This window comes from Branchiostoma lanceolatum, chromosome 14 (genome assembly GCF_035083965.1).
Source record: "Branchiostoma lanceolatum isolate klBraLanc5 chromosome 14, klBraLanc5.hap2, whole genome shotgun sequence".
Taxonomy (NCBI): domain Eukaryota; kingdom Metazoa; phylum Chordata; class Leptocardii; order Amphioxiformes; family Branchiostomatidae; genus Branchiostoma; species Branchiostoma lanceolatum.
Genome location: NC_089735.1, coordinates 9,627,672 through 9,651,872, shown reverse-complemented (window position 1 = coordinate 9,651,872; position 24,201 = coordinate 9,627,672). Strand labels below are relative to the sequence as shown.

The window sequence follows — 24,201 nt, the reverse complement described above, 5'->3', positions numbered from 1 at the left end:
AAATGTATTTGATCAACGTTTAGTGTAATGTCGTGCGTTCATTAGAAATCATCATATTTATTAAACATTTAGTGAATACTAACTATTAATACAATAGCATTGGATGAAAATTTTTCTTGTGACCTATACTAATGATCATTGTAGATGTTATTAGACATTGCCTCTGTCCATACGTGTTTTAAGCTAGGTCTTAGTATCCGTGCCATGTTTTCTGTAAAGTGAATGGTAATAAAGCTTACGTATTGGTCATTTTTTCCGTGCCTTTGACTATATCATGTAGACTATTCAAAAGCAGGTATTCTGTAGATACCCAAACGTTTAGTGGGGGGATTTAAAGCCAATTTTCTTTTAGATTTACCCCCAATTTCCGACGGTCTCTCAATGTAGTATATGCAACGATACACTTTCAACGATACAATTTGAAATAAGACAACGAATTAGGCAGAGGCACAGCACATTTATTCAGTGAATGTGAACACATCGATGCCACATTTTCAATATTCTACTAATGTCTAAACAAGTAAAGTAAATCATACCAGAAAAACTGGCAGGTAGCTACTTTCAGAAAAGTGTCACGTGGAAACATGAGTGCATAGAATTAAGGCACTTTTGTCATCTCGTTCTTCAAACGGCTGTATTTTTTAACAGTTGTTTTGGGTAGTGACTTTTGAAAAGCTCGGCCAGTCGAAAAGATTTATTCCAACGTCTGCTTGAGAATTAGTGAATGCCTAGTAGGTCACAGTGCATGGAGTAAACCATAGCTACAAAACGTGCTCTTAGCCTCTCTGATATCTAGACGTTGTGAGCTATTGTTGTGAGATGAGCTGCACATAATAAGGCACGTCGTAGAGTCGTTGCGTTTCTCGAAGGCCACGCAAGGGGGCGCCCTCAGTAGGCTGCGCGGTGGACGGCCATGAAGCGGTCCCACAGTTTGACCCAGGCTCCCTTGGCACCGCCGCAGCCAGCGTCTTCCAGCACGTCAATTATGGCACCCCTCATTTGCTGAATAAGAATAAACAAAATCAGCAAATGTGAGTCTCATCGAATCAAGCATACAGACAACATGGCCATTTTTGTCTTGAAGCAAGTCTTGTTATTTAGAAACATCGAAAAACATTATAATAAAAGAGGAGGATAAAACGATATTGCCCCAAAATATGTAAAAATACGTACAATCTGAATTCACGATGAAACGTCACATCCTACTCATTTCACATCGGATATTTTCTGAAATTTCAGACCAATTTTTATAAGTATTCTGAGCACGAAGCATAAATGCAGACACCATAATTACTTATTTGAAGATCTTGTCATACACGTGTTATTACGGGAAATGACAGCTTCAAATAATGCTTCAGAGGACAGCAATACTTATCTTCTTCTCAAAGTAATTGCTTTAAGTAATGTGGATAGGTACTGCATATCAATGATATTCTTGAAACGGTGGTCACGTAATCGAAATATTATTTAACTTGGTAGATTATATAAAACGTCATATTTTTCACGTTTCTCGGACAAGGATTAAGTTTGAAACGTTACTCCGGAAACTGTTGTTGGCACTAAAATAGATTGCATCTTCCGAACCGTAGCAACGCATAGAGTGAAACATTGCTCTGAAATTAAGACAAACCTCCATGTACATTTTGATTCTTTTCGTCTGTATTTCTTATTTGAGGGGCTATAGACCTTAACGTTAAATAAAAATTCTTACCACATACTTTCCTGGTAGAACATGGGCCACAGGTAGCTCTTTGTGTTTTGCCATACTCTTTCTATTAGATACTGATTGCTAATATATAAAGCCCCCCTCCCCGCTCACGAGACCCGCGGCACGCTGGCGGCGTCGCTGCGGCCGATCGAATTGACAAATTAAAGCACTCAACAAATTCCATCGACAAAAAACAACAACAATATTTTAAAGCTTTGTGTGTTTTGTTGTCTTTTTGGTTATACTTGTACGTTTTGAATGATATTCCCAATATGAAGTCAAGGGTGGCACAAATCTAGTTTAGGACGCAGCGACGCCGCCAGCGTGCCGCGGGTCCAGTGAGAGGAGGGCTTAAGTCGTTGGTATGACCTGGCTGGGTTAGAATGCAAATCGAGCACTTTACCCACTTGGTTATCGCATCAGTTTATGTAGGCCAGAAACAGCGAGCCCCAAAACCACGTGTTTAACATTCCGGTAACATAGATCCACAGAACTGACAGACACATGAACAATGGATGGATTATGGGGGATTAGCTGCTAATCCTTTCTGATCCTGGCACAGACTAGACGTCTGGACTTACGTCAATCTGATCGTTGGACATCCCCAGGCCCTTGTGCATGCGTCCGACCTTCTTCACAGCCTCGTCTCCGCTTCCATCCAGTCCCTTGATGAACTCATCCAGCACCTGACACACCTGTTGAAAAAAAGCAAATTGGACGATAAGGACCTGGTCACATTCATCGTACGGTCATCGTACGATCGTACTATCGCAAACAGAGGGCATACTTTAGATAATCGTGCACATGTCGTACGGAATCCAGTTGTCTTGTTGCCGAAAGTGTTATCTTAGATCTTTGTCGGCGGATAGTTCTTTCACAGACTGCTAAAGAATCTTTCGACATCAAAATCGTACGACGGCCTACGACAAATGTGACCTCGCCCCAACTTAAAGTTGATGCCGCACGATTATGACATTGGTTGTGCGAGAGCCAAGCACTGACAATAATCGACATTAAAAGACAGCCTTTTTTCGTACAAGGATAACTGAAGTCTGTACGATTTATGCACGGATATTATAACACTGCCTTCATCATCAGTTTTCGATCGTACGGCGATTGTACAACGAATTTGACCTGGCTCTAAGTTTGGTGGTACATACAGGATCAGGAGCGGTTAGATTCGGTTTTTCTGTCGTAGGATCTATATCGTGGATATGGCACAGACGTCTCTAACCACATAAAAATCTCAAACACGTAGCAGAAAGTGCCCTGTGGGTACCACACATAGCGTAATTTATCTGTATTCCGACACTATTCAATTCGTTCCCTTTTGCATTGACGCTAATAAATTGTCCGATTTTATTTACCGTACACGATTGACTACTTTGACTACTTAATGGGAAAGTCTGACGTGTTTATGTCTTTGAAGTGAGGGGCACTTGGAGAAGAAAGACGGCAAGCGGCTAGAGGTCGCCAAAGAACAATTCTTCAGCGTAGACCTCAGTATAAATGCATGCTAGCACGACTTTAAATAGACAGAGAAAAAGCACAGACCCTGTATCTTTATAGAAGAGCCGATATGTCTTCCCAATGGTATGTATTAAACTTTTGGCTCTGTCCGCGCGTTTGAAGAAAAATGGCCTTTTGAACAAAACGGGTGACGTTGGGTAGCGCTAAGCTTTTGTTTGCTTGATTTCCCATAAATCTTAACTTATAGACGTTCATTGTGTGTTTTTTTAGCATTCGGGGCTTACTTCAAATGCTACTGATACTTGATCTATATCTTGTAGCTTGTTAGATGGTTTGATGGCCAATCCCTGCTATAAAAGCATGTATAAGCAATATTGTACATTTGGTACATAATTATATCCGACGTCTAACTGAATAAAACTTATCATTGGACCCTGACCCGCCGAATTCTACCTTTGCAAAAGCACTTGTTATCTCGATGAAAAATTGAGATATTGTTTTCTGAGTGTCTGTGTGTGTCCGTGTATCTGTGCGTTCCGCCTGTGTGTGTGTGTGTGTGTGTGTGTGTGTGTGTGTGTGTGTGTGTGTGTGTGTGTGTGTGTGTGTGTGTGAATGTGTTTGTTTGTTTGTGTTTCCGAACGTACTATAGTCGTTGCAAGTCAAGAACCTCTCGATGGATTACAATAATTTTTGTTATGTAAGTAGCTGTTGAAAAGACAAAGGTCAGGGCTGATTTTGCCCCCCCTCGTATGTGACCTTGGAACTGCAGCAGGACTTTCTTTTTTTAAATCTTTTGACATGGACTTGACGTTTTAATGGCAGATAGCATGTTTGATATGTGTTAACCGCGATGTAAATGTGGTTATCTTAATTTGAGGTTTTGTAAATGTCGGCTTACCTTCTCTCCATGGTCGCGAACAACGGCCTGCCCTGCGAGTTGGTCGTACGGAATGTCTTTAAACTTCTTGAAGTGCGCCTTGGTGGACTCGTTCCTCAGAAGCCTGACAAAAGAGACTCGTGAGCAAAATATGAAATCAGACAAATGATATTGTGCACTTCTCTGAGTTCTTAAATATTTAGAACAATGTTTCCTTTTCTTAAACTGCAATACCTCATATGTTGATGTGTTAGTTGTTGTGGAAGGTGAAGACAAATTAATATTGATTTCCTAGTCTTCTTAAAGTAATCTAGTTTCTTGGGTTTCAGATATTTTCATGAGATAAATTGATTTGAAACAAAAAGGCATCCTCTGCAAGACTTGAAATAACCTCCAACGCTACGAATTCAATGCAATTGGCTGATTAACATTTTCAGCAATTAGTTTGAATGGATAGGTTGAAAATACATTATCGTAAGCAAAGATGACTTTCTTTAACTATTAAAGTTTAATTTCTAAGCATTTTTGGCGGATTCATACCTGAATATCAAATGATAAAACAGGGTAGATCAAAGTCCAAAGAAACGAAATAGTTATGCGTGGAAATAAATTTATGTTATTATAACTTTAACTAAATATAGACTAAAGTACTGCTATTGCTAACGAATTGCAGTGATTATGACTATGATAACGATAATGATGGTTTTGATGATAATATCAATGCAATGTTAATAATTATGATGAAACCAACATACGCTTTAACCCAAACTATCCCTTTGATCAGAATACAGTTTCGTCAAAAATTCTAGTCACGAATACAGAAGGTTAGACAACTGCTGTGCTAAACCAAGGCCGGCTCTACTGGCAAATAATTTACCAAGTCGTTAAAGCTCAAAATACGCGGTTATCGTAACCGAGGGGTACTTCCCGTGTCAATCTCTCCGCGGCGTACCAGCCTTATTGTCGGCTGATTGTGCGAACCTCAAGGACACACAAATGTGTCCTGCGGGGTTTGCGACCTTTAGCGCCCTTTCTACTAGTGGCCGGCGCTGTGAACGCTCAGTGACCGTTCAGTGACTGCTCGGCGACCAAATAATTTTCCTCTGCGGTCTCATCGACGTGCGGCGCATTTGCGTAATTTGACGCAAAGATGAGCAGGTGATTGGAAATCACTGTGTTGTCAATGGTTCAAAAATACAATTTAGAATGATTGAAATGTATCAGAATTGACGGCTTTATTTAGGGACCTATCGGCGACTAATCCCCCCCCCGACTGCGACACGTCGGCGGCAGCTTGCGAGAGGCTACCGCCAACATGCCGCGCACAAGAGCCAGCTAGCCGCCCTATCGCTGCCAATGTGCCGCTTCAAATGGCTTTTTCAAGTCAAACAAATACGTGAACTAGACTCCTATATTGATTCCAACTTTGCGCCATTAGTCGCGGATAGGTCTCAAAATAGACGCTAATAGGGAACATTTATCATGTTTAAGTAATATGTCAGTTTCGGGGTCTAGTTTTTTCTAATATACTTATCAACATATACCCTATACATGGTACAAAGCACATAATAGAGTGAACTCTGAATTTCTATATCTGTAAAGGTATTTTAAGGTTATATATGCGTATTCTAATGTGTTACCTAAATGCAATAATGTTGCGTTTCATAAGTTGCATTACTGCATATTGTATAACTGCTGGTCTCTTTTGAATGTGCTCTAATCAGTTCACATTGAATTTTAATTTAATGACAACACTGCGAGTTCCATGATCCAATTACCTGCTGGTCTGTGCCTCAAGCGTCATTGTGACCGCAAGGGAAGTTTGTGACAAATTCGCGACTGTGGTGAAATGATTTGTCACCAACATGCCACAGTAAAGTGAGTTAGGGGCTTACGTCGGTTTACTAGCCCCTTGTGGTACATGTAAGAAATCACCAAAGGCGCAGACTTTATCCTTGGAAAGGATTCAATCTTTTAAAGACGCTTCTCTCGACGACCTTTTCATCCGTGCCAACAACTACGCCCACCAATTCTTTATCCGTGAAGCTTTATTTTGCTTTCAGTCGTACTTTAGAACCACATCCGGGCGTTTGCAAAGTATAACATGGGCGCCGAAAACTTCTTAAATCCACCACTCGTAGAAAGCCAAGGGTACAACTTGTCTGGATCTTATGATAATAGCTTTGTTTTGCGTGCCATCTTAACTTTCATGTGCTGTGGACTTCAGTATTTAACCAGAGCATTCCCTTGAAAAAAGTCTTTTGCATGAAAATGTGCTTAAATCCATCACTAAGGGATACTGAAAAGGTCCCTCTTGTCTGGATCTTATATGTAATAGCTTCGCTTTGTTTGCGTGCCAGCATTTTATTAGGGTGTTGACTACAGTTTCTAACATTGAGTATTTCTTTAAGAAAAGGGTTCGTATGTATTGACGGTCGACTACGGCTAAACTTAACGAGAATCTATTAGAGATAGCCTTTAAAGATACTAAATATGAATGTTTATTTGTACAAAACAGAAAAAAGGGCTAGTTGATATAGAATAGATTCAACATGTGCGCGCTACAAGTCAATGTCTGTAATGAGCCCAGTTTTGTACAAAAAACACTGCACATTAAACAAAAAAATCAAATTAGACACAAAACATCAACAACGCCACAAAAGTACATAATGAACAGAACACTCTTCTAGGATAATATTTGTTGATCGATGAAAACCTGACTTGCTTGCCGCTCTGTATTGGTCGTTAAACGAAGACAAGAGTACTTACTTGAGAAAAACTTTCTCGCCGCAGTCAGCAAAAGACGGCTGGGACACTTTAGCCCACGAGTCCTGGACAAGCTTCCTGTCAGCAGCCGACAAACTCATTTTGCTCTTTTTCTTCTGCAGAATAGATACACAGGAATCTGATTCAAAGATGTGGTCGTTGCGTGTAAAAGTACACACAAAAATTCATAGTGATCGACTAACAACCACTTTTATTCTTCTTTGTTATTTTGAATTTGAATTTGAAAAACAAAAAAACAAATTAGAAATATCTTAAGAAACAACTTTAAGGCGAGACGATTTAATGCTTGCAGACAACAGGTAGAAGTAAAACTCGATAACAAAGCGATTATCAGTGTTAAGAAATTTCACTTGACGACATGAAAAATACATACATTTTTCTCAACATATCGTGAGAAGAAATTGAACTGAGCTATAAAACTTAAGCTAAATCTGCAAAGATGTTGAGTCAACCAAAGCTATCAAAACGAAATAAGTAAGATAAAAACTTATAATCACCTTCAAGACCGGTTCAAAACTTGGAGACTTAGCAAGAGGACTTCCTCCCTCGGCTCCGTTGGAGAACTGAAGACCAAGACCCTCAATGCGTCGCCTTTTTATGCACCAAGTCTCACCACACTAGGCACGTAAACACTTTGACCTTGGGCCTAATTAAGGTTACCTACGTAAACGCTGGAGTAGAATCAAGAAATCTCTAGCGTTTCCGTCGGCAATGGTAGACAAAACATGACCCCTATCAAATCATGTATTCACACATACATTGTGTACGGTATATTCCACGTACATATGTGACTCCGGGATATATAGATATATAGATATATAATATAGATATATAGAGAGAGTCATTGTTGATATCAGAAATGACTCGACAGTTTTTACAAGTGACGTGGTACTTCTTGTCTTTCAAAGAAGGTGGTCTACGTGTCTCTTTGCACGCATTCAACCTTGAGTTCTGTAGAAACACACAGTCAGCATCATTCTTTCAGATTAACAGGCCCATAAAAGGACATCCCTCGGAGCATATCTAACTTGATTTGCCGTTTCGGCCTGTTAGGACATTCTTGGGGTTTACAGAAAGGTGCAAGAAAAAGCACAATGAGGGTGGGTTCGCTCTAGTGTATGATTCAATTTTTATTGAAAGTTCCTCGTGATTAAAGAAAATCAACGTAACATTTTCTACTCATCCGGAAAGAAGTTTTTTTCTCTTTATCTACATAGGATATGATGGAAATATTATCATAGTAGACTATGAAATAGATTGTAGTAGACAACGACAAAATCGCCTGTGTTAGGTTGCAGAAAGTTACTCAAATAGTGCATATCCAAGGAGCGTTTTTGTTTTTCAAATGAAAACTGTGCGGACATGTATATCAGCTATGATGTTTTTGGGTTTTTTTTGTATGGCATCCAATAGTCTTGCTTTCTGATGACTATGGCTTATGCGTTGGACTGTCAAGAAGATGCCTTGTGAGAATTAACTTGGCAAGGCCGAGTCGTAAAACCGGAAGACCGATCGCTGCACGGTGTTTCCATCATCGGACAGACGTCGGGAGCACAGTGGACCATCGCCAGGGCTCAAACATGTCCTCGCTACAGAAAAAAAGAAGAAAAAGAAACGTGGCTAGCTTACACATCAAGGTTCCCATTGCAGATTGATCAACGCAAAGTCCAAGGTTGCTTTCAAGCGTGCTGTGAATAACTACTGTTCGGGGCTTACCTATATTATAGCAATCGTAAAAAAAAATACAAGTAACTCTTCTTTTTTGTCATTTGTAGTGTACGTGCGTATGACATTTTCTATGAGAGAAAACAACGTACACCTGGTATAACGGATTGTGATATTACCATATATCACCATATAAAGCTGAACACGACGGAATATTTGATCGGCCTCTTATAAAAATCAAGGAGGAGAGACTGCACACCCAACCGAAATAGATACACAGTTGAAATATCTACAAAGTGCATGTAACATGTACTTAATACTCAAACGTGGCAAACCTGGTGGTCGAAAATTTCATTTCCTCCAAACCACTCGTCTAGTGCTCAACAGATTATAAGAGCTTACCATCGTAACCAATGTGCTTGTGTATTTTATCCACAAAGCTCGAGAAAAGGCTTCATCAATCATTCCAACTACAAACCACATTCTACAAGATGATTTGTGAAAGGCCAGCCATGGCCAGTGCCAAGTCAGCTATGGATCTTACTTTGCGGTTGGTTTTCAGGAATTTCAATTCCACCGACCCGACGGATAGACTTCCAATTCTCCGCAACGAACAAGGCGTTCATAACGCCCCCCTCCCCCTCTAAGAAATTACCAAGGATGGGGTCCCGTAGACTTCGACCTTGCCCTTGTGTGGCTGCCTTTAGTTCAACTCTTACACTATAATTGATGCTTTACCGTGAAGCTACCACACGCAGGGCCTACACTATAGTGTCACTGTGGGCTAGTATAGAAAGAGAAATGCTTTGGACGGTAAACAAAGGAGGCTTTCTACTCTTACATATCCACGCTGTACGCTTGAGTTGTCACGTTAACGCCATTTTTAACCTTTAAGGACAGCCTTTCTTACTTTACGCTATGGGAAGGTCCCGGTGGCAGAGAAGAGTGGCTGTGTTTACAAAGTATGTGTATATCAGCAGCTGACCATACCAACACTATGTTCAAAATCTGCTTCACACAATATCGTAAGCATATTACAGGGATACGGAAAGAATGAGGATTTTCTTATCCTCGGAACCATATATTCTAACTAATAGGATCTATCACTTCGAAGAAAAATAAAGGCTTTGACTTCATGTGACTTGACTTGAAGTGCAGATAAGAAGCGGCTTTTTCTATTTCACGGTCATTTGCCGAGTTTCCAATCATACAAGAGTTTGGAGACTCACAAGCAGTAGTAGGTAATGTATATTAATGGAGTATTACTAAGTTAAATGGAAAGGCATACACCATAATTATAGTGGTGAATTCTCTAGGCAACTTATGAATAAAACATAACGCGTAAGACGAGTAGCGAATTGCAGACTAAAAAGTATAGTTTCAAACTTATGGATTCTCTTTATTTGTAATACTTAAGCAATATGTTATGAACTTCCCGTATTCGAAATGTTGATTGATATAAATTACGCTTTATGACCATGTAGTTTATCTCCATTCAACTTTTTTCACAGAACATCCGGTTACGGCCCGGCTCGGTGCTGGGGTGTTCTTGACATTGAAAGAGATTTGGAGAACACCGCTTGTAAAAAAAAAAAGTAAAAAAATGGGTCAATGACGTGTACCAAATGCTTTGCCATGTACGACAGTACAGTGTTGCTGAACAGAGTGCTTTCCTGCCGGATAAGCGCGGTACTGCAGCTCCAAAATGGCGGCTGAATTTGAGTGTTACCAGGCATAGCTGACCTAAAGATTGTGTTTAAAGTTGAATATCCTGCACAATTTAGCATGTCCAGAACCAAATTGAATATTTCAATCTAGACGCACTCAATTTATACCCAATGGTGTTGCAAAAAAAAAACATTCACTATATATATACGGAGACCATTTCGTACTGTGAAATGATTTCCAAATCAGTTTATCGGAGTGTAGTTATGCAAGTCAATACCACAAGTGGACAAAATCTATAATCTGATGTTCCGATCTATAATGAAAAATCGTGCCTAGCTTGCAGCTTACCATATTATATAGTAGAATAAACGAGCCATCCCCCAAATACATGGTTAATGACATTAACTTCCCTAGGTGATGACTGTTTCTTAATTGGTTCATAACTGATATTAGTGTTGCTATAATTAGACAGGACTTCAACAGCGATGATTATATGACAGGGTCTTCCACAAAAGTGCGTCAGAAAAAATGAACTAGGCCATATTCGTATGTAATCACCCTGAAAAAAAAAACAACTAAACAGAAAATATTCCCAGAAACTTTAATTTCAGAATTATCATCTGATCTTCTTTCCCAGAAAGCTATCTCTAGATGTGTTTCCAAATTGCTTTAAAAATGTTTTTACTTGCCAACCGTTTTCTGATCCAATCGATTTGCAGTTCTACGCGTTTGTAATAAAAGTGTTGGCCAATATTTCTGCTGTGTTGTGCAACGTACCAAGTGGGCAGACCTAGAGTAATTGCATTGCATTCCGGGGATTCAAGCCCGGGCTAGGACAAACCAAATACTTTAGAAATTGTACATGCTCTTTATCTTCTTAGCACTTTTTGGGAAAGAGTATTACAGTTAAACACACACCCCTTTCGGTGGACTGGCCCCAGCGCAGCTGCTAAAGTCCGGACTGTGTGGCCAAATGACTATACTATAGAAACGAAGATGGCCCAACATTCATGATACATCGAATTGTGTCGGAAGGAATTTCTTTACTACAGAAAACTGTACACTGAATCCACTCTACTTTATACTACAGAACACTACAGTTATACGTTATTCTTTTTCACAGTGTAAAACCTAGCATTACTCTTAGCTCTTTTCTTTTTGCTTAGAAAGCTTTTGCTGTCTTTTATAAGATATATCAGTGACCAAATATCCTGATTTGAATACCACTGTATACTCTAGGATGAATGCTGCACTCAGGTTGTGCCATTTGAAACCAGGGTAAAATTAATAGATTCGAAGCCTCGCACATGATATGTCGTTTACTTTCACGGCGATGTCACAACCCCTATTACCTGAACATGCAGCATCTTTTATCAACTTTTGGGTCAATGTCCCATACTATCGCGTAACATTAAATGCCTTTATTGGACATTACTCGGTCCAATATAACATGCACAGGAGACAAGACGTCAATGGAACACTAAAGATATTTGTTTCTGAATACTAAATATTTGAAAACTGCATTGGAATGCGAGTAAGCAATATAGGAGGACAAGTACATTGTGCCTGCGTTAATACTGTAAAATACAGCATAATAAACATCCGAAAACAACTTCTCATAACTTATCTTTTTTATTTTATTTATGCTTATAATGATTTGATAAACAGTCTTTTGCTACAGCTAATAAGTGAACTGCACGCTAAACAATCTTGGATGCAGCGGCCATTACCCTCAACATCACATCGAATTAAAACGTGCAACAATTGATATCCACCGCACGGTGAACTGCACGCTAAACAATCTTGGATGCAGCGGCCATTACCCTCAACATCACATCGAATTAAAACGTGCAACAATTGATATCCACCGCACGGTCAACAAAAAGCCAGTTCAAATTAAAACTGATACCATTTGAAACAAGAAACAACTGTGTTCTTAATGAAGGTGTCGAATCTGGGCTTTAAGTTAAGCCTTGTTTATCGATCTGGCTAGGTGTATATCGACTTACCCTAGTCAGAAATAACACTGTGCAACAGCCGTAAACGTTTATCGACACTTACATGGACGGGTTCGCTACTTCAGAAACCGCGTGCGTCCATTAATCTTTGTAGAGACCGTCAGTTTGATGTCGCTTCTAAATTGAAAGATGAGCTCGGCTTAAACAGGCTGACAGATCTATCATACCGGATGATAGCACCAGTCTGCAATCGGGTTCTTTGGGGAAATTGTTGCCGTTTGGTTTCCATGGCACGAATCTGCATAAATATTGGGGAGGATGAAGTTTTGTTTGGACTTTTTAATCATCTTTGAGTTTTAAGACAAAATATGTTACCGCTCCAAGTTTGTACCATGTAATTCTAAAGGTGCTCATAGTATGTCTAAGCATCCTTAAGATTATCATAAAATCTGTACGAATTTGTTGAAGTACGCACAAAATACCAAGCGCAAACGTAAGATTCATAAAATACTTACACTATTCAATCTCAAATAATTATCTACATGTTTATTAGTGTAATTCAATAGTGTCTATTTCCGGTCGACTATCTGATAATGACAGGATGCCATCTTCTCGGCACTTTCCTGTAATTTCAATATGCTTACAACTCATTAGTAAATAGAAACCTTCAGGATGTCATTGACACAGCATAATCTCAAATAAGCGTCTTTTCGTGTTCAATTCGATTGTGTGTAATCTCTTTCTGTTATACAATTATGATTTATCGTGGTTTTTCTCGTTTCCTTGTCCACATCAACCCCGAATATTAAGCTCAATCGTTTAAAATTGTGCACACGTACTATAATCATGAAGGTACAGTAGTATCTCAGAAAAACATCTGCGTTAGTGTAATCCAATGATTTCTAATCCGTCTCCACTGCATGTATATTGATGGATTGTTGTTTTCCTTCGATTTTATATAGTTATACATCATCCTTGAAATTTCAGCTTAAGTGCGTCATTTTTCTTGACAAGTTTCGTGCTAATAAAAGCTTAAGTTAAGCTTGAACAGAATAATCTCAACTGAACATCTGGGTCTATATGGGTGCATATTATCCCTCCTTGCTGTCCAATAGTGCTAAATAATCGCCTTCTAGATTAATCCATGCTCAGAAAATCTCCCTTTGAATTTTCAGCTGAACTGAATCATCAATACAACGTAATCTTAAGTAAAATATGTTTGAGTGTATTTTAAAAGTTTAAAAAAAATCATTTTCGGGCATTTGATAATGATGGATTGGTTGTTTTTCACACTTTCTTTTTTATTTTTAAATCCTCGCAAATCTTTATTGAATTTGCATCTAGAACGCATCATTTATCATTTCAAGATCCAGTGATTGCCTTGCCAAAAATTGCCTGAGTTATTGTTGGATTAGGGTTAGCGTTAGAGTTAGCGTAAGCCTTCACAGCACGACCTCACCTCTCCAAAAAAAATTCACTCAGATTTCTGCTTGAAGATTACCACGGCCCTTCCAGTACACTTCCCTCTCTTGAACTCTAGAAAACGACCACAGCCGACGCGCATGTAAACTTTAAAGGTTAAATAAAGGTCGAAAAATACTTGAACTCACCAAGCGATCGATGTAATCATTTGGCAGGTGACAATTATTTGGCGTGACACCGGATCTGTGTGCATACGTCGATCGCGTTATATCTCTCTCTGAGTCAACCCTTAAAAATGATTCGTTGCCGGCCTCTCGTGCGAGTCTGAATTATGTTTCTTGTTTAAGGTCACGTTTTTCCGTGCAGTAGACACTCAATTTCCTTTCTCAATTTGCGTGAAATTGAACAATGGTATGCCCAGGGTAAAGCTGACACTCTCCTGATAATGTAAACATGAATGATGGTGGAAAGGATGGATTGTCCATAATTTCCACTGAGGGTTTTACATTCGGACAGGCACGTTAGTTAAAGGTCAAACGTATAAACATTGTAATGCATGCGGAATCAGGATTAAAAAGTTTAAGACCACTTTGTTTGATGAAACTGAACTTTCTTTGTTGGGTTTAACGTCATATACCATGGTTTGAAAGAACAACTCTAGATCATGAAGAATTTCTAATTTAAAGATAGTTGCAAGTCGGGAAAAAATTAAACTTGTTTAAAATGATATTTGAAAAATCGATATGAGATCACTTACACCAATGATTACGTAATTTTCATATTAAGCTCCAAGGGGCATAATCAGCAAGATTTGCGACGGCATACCTTCGCCAAATGATGGTGCCGTTTTGGTGACACTAGCACCCATATCGTAGTTGTTCATGCAGAATCTGTCTGCATGCTTGGTTCTACACCCTCTTCAATTTATCTTTTTATCTCCATGAAAAATGGAGATATTGTTTTGGGTGTGTCTGTGTGTGTGTCTGTCTGTTTGTCTGTTTGTTTGTTTGTCTGTTTGTGTTTCCGGACCACTCTAGTCAGCATAACTCAATAACCTTTTGATGGATTACAATGATATTTGGTATGTGGGCGGGTGTTGTGAAGCCGAGATTCTAGGTCGATTTTGAGCCCCCTAGCATGTGACATTGGTACTGCAGCAGAAATTCCATTTTTGTATCTTTTGACCTGGACGTGCTATGGTCTTGTCTTTCTTTGTCTAAGGTAGCGAGTTTCTGCTCTGGTTCATGGACTCATGATACCGTAGAAGGCCATCATCAGTAATTATCACCTATGTTCTCTCAACAAGGGACCCATATACATCAACTGCCAGTAAGGGACTAATAAACATACATTGCCAACAAGAGACCCAGATCCATCAATTTCTTATCACAGAACACCATTAGGTGCCTTTCTTTGTGAAGGACACTGTCTACTTTACTGCTGTGATCAGTATACCGTGCGGTACTTGTTGCAGAGAGCTTTTTGCTGTAAAACAAGCCAAATTCAAGGCAAAGACAGAGGCTACCTCTACTCTAATTTTTCTTTAGATTTTGACACTAAAGGTAGCAAACTACTGAGATATCGGACGCTTTCTTAAGTATTAAGACGATTGATAATCAAGTCTACAAAGTTCCAAATTTTTTTTTGCAAAAAATATTATGTACAGATAACATACACGCATGTGCACTCTGTAATTCCCTATGTTACCCAAATAAATGTGAACTTCGGAGATGCACTTTGGGTATATATAACAAGGTTGCCACCATGTTGAGTTGCATTTTAAACATGGACACAAAGATCAATCAAACAACCCCCAAATACAGAGGCACAATCCCTCTGTAACAAGTAAAATATGTCCCACAAGTGACACCAAAGGTCACATTGCCAACTCATGGTATCAGCAAGGGGGCTACATGGCACTTACAGCGGTTGGTTAGATTGATGGCACTTACACACATATGTTTGATTGATTGACTGATTGATGCTAATACAAAAAAAAACGACGGCGCCTTATGCAGTGACGGAACAATTTCGCTTATTATGTGTTTTAAATTCTTAGCATCAGTTTATTGATTGCTTGGTATTTATTACGAAAATGTAATGCAAAAGTCAGGTAGTTTCATGAAGATAAGTATGCATCAAATGATTCTATTTGATTTTTATCATGCGTATTCTTGTCACGTTTTCTCATAACAGTTGCGATGTCAGGGGTGATAGTCAACAATGTTCCCGCGATAACCGTTATTCGTTTTAAGCGCAATACTTTACGCTCTACCCCTCTTGATAGTTCTTTCAATGCTCCCCGCGTAGCTATAGCTACCCCCTGTCGAGCCTAAAATTATCGAAAGGTGGAAAAAGCTACTTATGTTTGCAGGCTCATTCGCGGTAGGCCGCACACCCGAATCAGCTTAGCTGGAATTGGAACTCATCACTCGGACGATGAACATCTCTAAAAGGGCTCTATCTCATCTGGACTCTTCCTCCTCTTGAGGATACCCCCAATATTATATTCATTACTTTCTGCAAATTAGTTTGAGATTGTGTGAGCCGTTGAAACGTGTCCGCTGCTGTTGACCTTGAGGAGCTTATATAAGTTTGAGAAGTCATCGCATCTTTGATCAAAGCCGGAAGGACGTCAACACCGCTGGACGCGTGGTAGAATTTTATTGCTGATAGACCGCTGTAAAAGGGCAGGTCTACAGTGTTGTTGCATAAACGCGTGAGGCGCACCAGCTGAACTAGGCACGACTCTGATCATCTTTGAATAGGAGCTCCATAGAACGAGGACAACTGAAGATACATTCGACAACATGAATGAGACTTTTAACACGACATTGCCACCTCCACCGCACGAGGGAAAGATGAAACAGACCGTCCCTGTCATCGTTTTGTTCATCTTTTCTTATACTCTTATATTTTTGTTTTGTATGATCGGAAACACGCTGGTCTGCCTGGTGGTTGTGAAATCGCCGAGGATGCAAAACGTTACCAACTATTTCATCTTGAACTTGGCTGTAGCGGACCTTCTTGTCGCTGTGTTCTGTATGCCCTTCACTCTGGTGGATAACATCGTCTATGGTAAGTCTCTTTTTACGTGTTTTATGTGTTTTAAGAACACATTTTGCTTGCTCACTATAGAATTAATCACTTAAAATGTCACCAAAAAGGCCTTCCTACCCTATACTGTGCTGACGATTTAACATTACTTACCATCATAGTCTATTTGAAAATACCCCATGTACTCTTATGACCTAAACATCAAGCTTTTTTTGTGCTGTAACTAGAAAGTCAGTAGATAGTACGCTAGCAATCGAGTTTTTAGTTATCCTAAAGATAATGGTCAAATATTCTAAGAGTCAACATCACGTCTTCTTGCACTACGTTGATGAAAGTTAGACGGCCAAGTAAGCAGTTTGAACAGCTCTACACGTTCTTTAACCTGATAAGATTATATTTGATTTTATGAGATTACCCTTGGATGCTTTGAGTGACACCCAATACTCATCTTCAGTGGAATTAAGCCTTGACAGAACAAGTCAGATCTTGTACATGAGATGTATCTGGGAAAAAAGTTGAATATGATTACATTGGTGAATTTCTTCATAGATATACGTATTTTATCACACTAATCCATACAGTAACATAAGTTCCGTAAATGCGAAAGACACTGCTAAATGAATGTTGAATTCCATTACGTATTTTGATGAAATGATAATAAAACTTGCATTCATGTAATAGTTTTGCTAAAATCCGTTAAAATGGTCAGTGCCATTTTTCGAAAGGTAAATGGAAATAAGTAATGGAAAATGCTGTGAAATGTATTGATCTTTTAGTCTCTATGAGCTGTGAGCTAAATTTTAGGCCAATAATTCAAACGTATTTGACATTCTTGTACGTTGATATATAGGATGGCCTTTCGGAGACGTCATGTGCAAGCTGTCAGCCGCCACGACGGTGATTTCTGTTGTTGCGTCCGTCTTCACTTTAGTAGCCATTGCAGTGGACAGGCAAGTACACAAGATTCATCTTAAAATATATATATAAATATTTGCTACAGTGTGTACGGATCTTCAAGTTTGTGCTGTTACGTCAAATGTATTAAAGTAACAATTTTCAGTACATTGAGTGTATCTGAATAACAATTTGATCTATTTGCAATATTCTCTCTTAGACATGTTCATCGGTAATAATGATAACAAATCAAACTTCGACTTCTATATTTGCTGCAGTGTGTATGAATGGTAACATAAATTAGTACTACTTTTGATACATTAAGAGAATTTAAATGGCAGTCAAATACATTTACAATGCATTATATTACAAATTTTATATTTTGCAGTCGTTCAGCGTACAATTTGTGGCAACAACTATTAAACTACAACGTTACAAAGCTTATCAATTCTCACTTAAAACTACAAAATGATATCGATAAAAGTATATTAATTGTATTGTTGTATTGTAATGATTATTTGGTGTCTCATGTGGGTTTGAGGAAGTACAAAGACACATAGCAGAGATCTTATAGCAGCAGTGCAATTTTGCAATGATATTCATGGGTTCGGCTTAGCCATAAATAAATTTACTACACCTACATTTAACGGCATTTTAAAGGTCATGTCGAATTTATGGTGAGACAAATTTGGCAATCATTAAAAAAAGCACATGAATGTTTATGGCAACACTGATTGTATAAATAACGAGTGCTCATTGATTTTCCTCCGATTGCCAACAAACGTTGCGACCATACTTTCAATCGTACACTTTAGCTGCAAAAGTAGCAAATACTCTCCGTAAATAAAGAAAAACAAATATTGGAAAAAGCGGATACTACTATGTGAAGTCTACCGAACTAAAAAAAAAAGGTGTAAAAGAACAGGAATAAAGAATAATCGGTGTTCTGCGTGTTTAACCATTTGCAAAACATTTTCTACCACTTAGATTCAATACTGAAGGTAACATTTTTGCCCAGTTTGTTTTGCTTCGTTGCTTCGCACGCTCGCGTTAGCTTTAGGGTGCAAGGGGATCTCGTCCATACCATCAAATCAGTACGGCCTTATTGTTGCTTAAAGCCATTTGAAGCTTACTTCCCCGTGGACTTAGGTCTCGTCAAGAACCCATTATCCCGCTTTCTGTACACCGACCGATCGATTTTATGGTGTCGTTTTAGTTTAACTAGTAAGCTTCTACAAGATCAATATCGCCAAGGACGAAAAGCTGGGGGATATCGTACATCCCATTTCATCCAGCCCCGACTTAAGTTCACATGATTTCATGTTGATTCTATTTTATTCTGTAATCAATTTTTGCTGTCGGGTTAAGGCGGCTCAATAATGTAAACTTAGGTTTTCTTTCATGTTAGTAGAATTTGAGAGTTAAACTTTTATTTCTCCGATTTCTGTAAGAAAACAGGTAAAAAATATGCGGAAAAGGGTAGCACACTTTCCCGGCAAATCGAAAATCATTTTTGTTTTTTGCATTCTGTAAGAAAACAATAAGATGTAGTGTTAAAGCGTCTGTTGTCGCTAAAAATTCATAATCAAAACAATTTTGAATTCTATTTTCGTATGGAAATGACTAAAAGATACTAGAAACGTATTTATTCGCATAACTATAACAATAATTTTTTCTTCAAATTAGATATTCTGACCATGTACATTCTAGTCATAAAAAGAGAGTGTCTCGGAGCGGTGGTATTCTGCAGTGCCACCAAGAGAATACATGTCAATAGATTGTGCCAACACAGAGTTCGATTGATTTTTCCGTTGGGCAGAAAATGGGAGAAAAGTTAGTTCACACAGCTTTCCCATATAGAGAGTGCAACTAATAAAACACAATGGTGGTGATAATTTGGTGCTACGTCATTGAAAATTCCCAAGACGCAAAATTGTTGGCAGGAGCACTGATAGTATCATCCTTCTAGCTTTAGTAGTCTGTCATATTTTTATGGTCTTGTTTTTCATCCAGATATGTACGTTGTTTTCACGATCCTGGGTCATTTATTCTTGTCAAACTTTCTAGGAATCTTATGTATATCCACCTGTAGAATCACGTTGATTGATGTGGATATGAATACTCTCTAGAATATTTATGGAATATCTAAAACACAGCAATATATGATATTTCGAAGATAAAATTCAAAGTCGCTTTATGAAATTACTCTGCAATATGTATTTTATGTTTCAAAGGCAGATATGTTTTTGATAAGATAATAATGAAACTAATAATGTACAAGTACGTGCCTCAAGGCTAATTGCAATTACATGCAGCATAGATATAATAATGATAAATACAATGCTATCAAGTGCAAGTTCCTAAACTGAATAACATTATGAAATTTACGCCGAGCTAGTTTCCCTGGGGTTGACAAATTTCTTTTCAAGTGAAAATAAGACAATTTATCCCACTTCGTCTATAATATGTGCGCTGCCCAATTCTAACAGCAGACTTGATTTTTCATGGTTAGGAAGACTGGGAAAGTAGAATTATTTTGGATACGCTGGTAACTAGTTTGTCGACAGAGAATAGAGTATTCTCATTACTGTACTAATCCCAAAGATTTGTATTTCTCTGTCACCACAGATACTGTGCTGTCGTCTACCCAACTAAAGAGATCATCACCCTGTCCCGTATGGTACAGTCCATTGCCATCATCTGGTTTTTATCCGCCCTTATCGCACTACCAGAGATCTTCGTCAAGAAAGAAGTTACCTATGACCCCCCAGTACAAGTATGTACGCAGGAATGGCCAAGCTACGGTTCCTGGACACCTCGCGACTTCCAACGGATGTTCAGCCTTGCACTCCTTATGTTTTCATTTCTTGGTCCTTTGCTAATCATCTCTATTTTGTACATACGCATTGCTTATAGAATCTGGTTCAGAAAAGCGCCGGGCGATGGTGCAAACGTCTCGGATCAGGCTAGAGAAACTGCCACGAAGAAAAAGGTCAAAGTCTTGAAAATGTTGATCGTTGTTGTTGTGTTGTTCGCCTTGTCGTGGCTACCGCTTCATACGCTGATATTGGTTGACGACTATGCCATGTCACATTTGGATTACTCTGTTCAGAACGCTGTTTACAACTACTGTTTCCCCGTGGCCCACTGGTTGTCTTACTTTAATAGCTGCGTGAATCCTATCATATATGGCTACTTCAATCACAATTTTCGAGCAGGTTTCAAAGCTATTCTAACACGCAGTCGAGGTACCATACCCTGCCGTGTTTAAGAGAATTTTTGACCCAAAAAAATCCCATGACATTTCGGACTGAATGGTGAAGATGTCGAAGTTTGTTTCCTGTCACATAGGACATCCTAGATGCATCTCTATCTGAATTCTGAAAAATTCGTACTCAGGGTGTTGGAAATTCAACCTACAACCATTAATAAGACATTGAACTAAATTGAACAACATTGCGTACCGTGCTAAAGTAACCATCATGATGATCGTCAGTCTTAAAGGGAAGACAAGACAATTTGGAATATCAAATTTGGAACGAATTTGAGATACGTTGGCAAATTTCATAGGTGAAGGATTTAGACCCCAGACGTCTACACTCTGAGCAAACTACGTCAATAACCACTAGACCATTGATACATGGTTTGCTTTCAACCCAATCAATCTATCCCAAATGCTTCAAGAACCGATAATTGGCCGCTGTATACTTGTAATTTCAAGCTGTCTCGCTAGGAGGCACCTCTAAGCTGTATGTTCTATAGTGGATCAGCTTGATTTCAACTACTGTCAAATAGCATTCAATCAAAACGTTTAATAGCCTTACTGCTGGCTAACGTATTAAGATTTGTAAGGCACGAAAGTACTGCAGTAGATATAAAGCGTTGAATTTAGTCGATAAGCTAAATAGCGGGTACCATATAGCCCTAAGATACTATAATCATGTCAAAATACATGTTATTCCTATGAAGGCACCTGGGTAGGTCAAGAAATACAATCATTACTAGAGTTTCCAGTGTAGTCAACCAACCTAAATCTTCCCTGCATATTTTCAATACCATAGATATGTGTTAATGTTAATAAACAAATATGTACATACATGTTAATGGCATACATTTCCATTGTTGTAATACGATTACATGCAAGTGTTATCGTTTGTTATTCTTATATCATGTATTTCCATGACTTGATTTAAGAATATGAACCAAGCATGTAATATTATTGTACTCTAAATGATTTAGTCTGTATTGTATTTTATCGTTGTATATACTATATAACTTGCGTAGATGCTTTGTACTTCTTTCCTTTCTTTGTACCTCATGTTGTTGCGGGGAAGTGAAATTTTTCTTTCTGTCGCTAGGTGGGTAGCTCAGAATGCTACATGCTGTCATGCTGTGCTCTAGTTGGGAGTCACTCATGCTGTCAAGGAAATACACCCCTAAAATTTAGATGACAGTAGGCAAACATATATAGAGTGCGTATGAAGATTGGCGTATTAATATGCTACTCTACAAGCAAAGGAAAAACATAGACTATATTTGTGTTGCGAAACATGCATGGGCTTAGAAGAATGCAAATGTAAGATAAGAAACATTCTAGAGCAAGTTTCAACAATAGAACACATAATACTCGATATATCGTTGAAGTGATGTACATGTTGATAATATATGATGGATGCATTTAAGTTAGAAAGCTGGATAAATGGACCACGCTGTTATTATTATCATTAAAGATGCCTTAGATATTGTCTCTTTGTAAAGGAACGGTACAATATAGAGTGTAAATCTAGACTATGAATGTATAGATGCCAGGTAGAAATTGAATATGCTTTATGGTACTTAAAAATACAATATGCTGAATGGTTACTAGCATAAGTGAAACCATGTAATTTTATTTTATTACTCTATTTGTTGCAACTTGTAATAATGAAACTATCAATATCAATATCACTTTATTAATTTTCAAACATTCAAATGAAAGCAGTTCATCCGTTAATACCTTAGTGTTGGAAGAAAGTTTTGCACTGTATTATGATTACTACCAACACAGATGACCTTCCATGATAAATTAAAGTATTGCTCACGTACTTCAATAGAATATTTTGGCAACGTATATACCTTGTTTGTAAAGCTGTTGTGAAAATAAACAAGGCTGTTGAGTGAGGATGAGTGTATGGGCAGTATTTTAATTAAAAAGTATTACTGATTGCTATATATGCAGCCCTTTCTTACAGTAGATTACAATATGTATACGGTTCATATTCTAAGCAAAAGACATTCTGAGGACACGTGTTAAATCATCACCTTCTGATACAATCTACCCATTAAATGTCTGTATCATCGCATCTTAACCAAGGTAATTTTGTGTCTGGATAGACTAGCATTCACAGAAAAACCTTGAATCATGCAGCTTATCAGATGTTTTCGAAAAGAGCATGGGTGAACATGGCCATGAAAATGTAAATTCTCATATCAAAAACATGTATCGTACAAACAAAAACAATACACACTGTACCATATTTAGAGGAATTTATCTCAAGAGAAGGTTATCTTTCCAATTTCGATTTGTATAAAAAAGGAAACATTTGTCTGATGTAAACTTAGAATTGTTTTCAACGGAATAATCTAAGAAACACAAGTTACGGAACACTTGAAAGTTGATTTGTGTTTAGTAGAAATCATTCTGAACGAAAATTGAATTGTAATTTCTAGCACAAGAAATTGAACTTACCAAAATTAACCGAGTTACGTGTTCCATCTGGATAACGTGACGTCACAGAAGCAATGGGTTGATCGGTTAAGAATTTGAGTATGTCAATATTTTTGAGTTTGAAATTACAGTTCAATTTTGATTCAGAATAAGGTAAACAAGTTATTACTATAGACAAACTCACACCTTCATCCACATCGGAAAGATATTCAATTCACCTTGGGCTTGACCTTTCCCAAACATAATAGACCCCTTTCCAAATACCGCGGCCATTTTGAATCCAGGGCGCGCGCACGTGATTCGAGCGCGGGAAAAGTGAAGACCCGGTAAGTCCACACGCCAGCGGTAAGGCGTTCCCAATAGAAACCAGCGTTGAGTCATCTTCGGCGGCGAGATGTTCTCCTCCTCGGTGAAATCCATCGATATATTTGCATGGCACAAGTAGATGATATTGTTGTGGACACTTGGACAAGATATCGGCCAGTGAAATTGTGAATTTCTGCTACTTTTCCATAGTTTCTGCCGGGATGTTGAACGCGCGCTACAGTGATAGAATGCTTATATGTCTACACCGCGTGCTTGTAGTTTCCCTAATAATGTTAGCTAAAGTCGAGAAAAATCCCACAAAACATACACTTTTCGGATCATTTTAGCTTCGTTTAGGTATGAATATAACTCTTGAGCCTTTTGGCTGTTGTGACAATGCCAACATAATCTTGAAATTACGTTAGTTTGAGGGAGGGTTTTGTTTTCTGTGCAGCGTTACATCGACTTCGCTCAGCAATATTTGACATTTCCGCTGAATGCAATCCCAGCCCACACACAAAAAAAAAACGTGAAAATATAGGCCTAGGCTTGAGTTCAATGTCCTTAAATATGGCAGCATTCCGGCGGCTTTTTGACGATCTTTTCGGATGCCAAGTATTTAGGCTTGAGGACTCTAAGTACGTGAGTGAAGGTGTGTTTTCCATTCTATCTGACGTTTCTT

General features: G+C 38.5%; 2 protein-coding genes across 2 annotated transcripts; one reads left to right on the top strand and one right to left on the bottom strand.

Moving 5' to 3' along the window:
- Positions 1-437: 437 nt before the first annotated feature.
- LOC136448892 (globin CTT-IIIA-like) lies at positions 438-7,458 on the bottom strand. Its single transcript, XM_066448588.1, has 5 exons — positions 7,340-7,458; positions 6,825-6,937; positions 4,077-4,179; positions 2,290-2,403; positions 438-1,002 (listed from the first exon to the last, which is right to left on the bottom strand). Exons 2-5 carry the CDS (start codon positions 6,920-6,922, stop codon positions 889-891), a joined length of 429 nt encoding a protein of 142 aa, XP_066304685.1. The 5' UTR covers positions 6,923-6,937; positions 7,340-7,458; the 3' UTR covers positions 438-888.
- An 8,329-nt stretch (positions 7,459-15,787) lies between these two features.
- On the top strand, positions 15,788-21,344 carry LOC136448708 (neuropeptide FF receptor 1-like). The gene is made up of 3 exons (XM_066448345.1): positions 15,788-16,633; positions 17,463-17,562; positions 20,135-21,344. Exons 1-3 carry the CDS (start codon positions 16,366-16,368, stop codon positions 20,775-20,777), a joined length of 1,011 nt encoding a protein of 336 aa, XP_066304442.1. The 5' UTR covers positions 15,788-16,365; the 3' UTR covers positions 20,778-21,344.
- Positions 21,345-24,201: the final 2,857 nt, after the last annotated feature.

Bases quoted from the DNA above. Each gene is read 5' to 3' on its own strand.
- LOC136448892 (XM_066448588.1), bottom strand. From the start codon at position 6,922: ATGAGTTTGTCGGCTGCTGACAGGAAGCTTGTCCAGGACTCGTGGGCT. The intron at 4,180-6,824 runs GTAAGTACTCTT...CTCTTTTGTCAG, and splicing joins GGCGAGAAAGTTTTTCTCAA to GCTTCTGAGGAACGAGTCCA. The intron at 2,404-4,076 runs GTAAGCCGACAT...TTTTTTCAACAG, and splicing joins TTCGCGACCATGGAGAGAAG to GTGTGTCAGGTGCTGGATGA.
- LOC136448708 (XM_066448345.1), top strand. From the start codon at position 16,366: ATGAATGAGACTTTTAACACGACATTGCCACCTCCACCGCACGAGGGA. The intron at 16,634-17,462 runs GTAAGTCTCTTT...GTTGATATATAG, and splicing joins GGTGGATAACATCGTCTATG to GATGGCCTTTCGGAGACGTC. The intron at 17,563-20,134 runs GCAAGTACACAA...CTGTCACCACAG, and splicing joins GTAGCCATTGCAGTGGACAG to ATACTGTGCTGTCGTCTACC.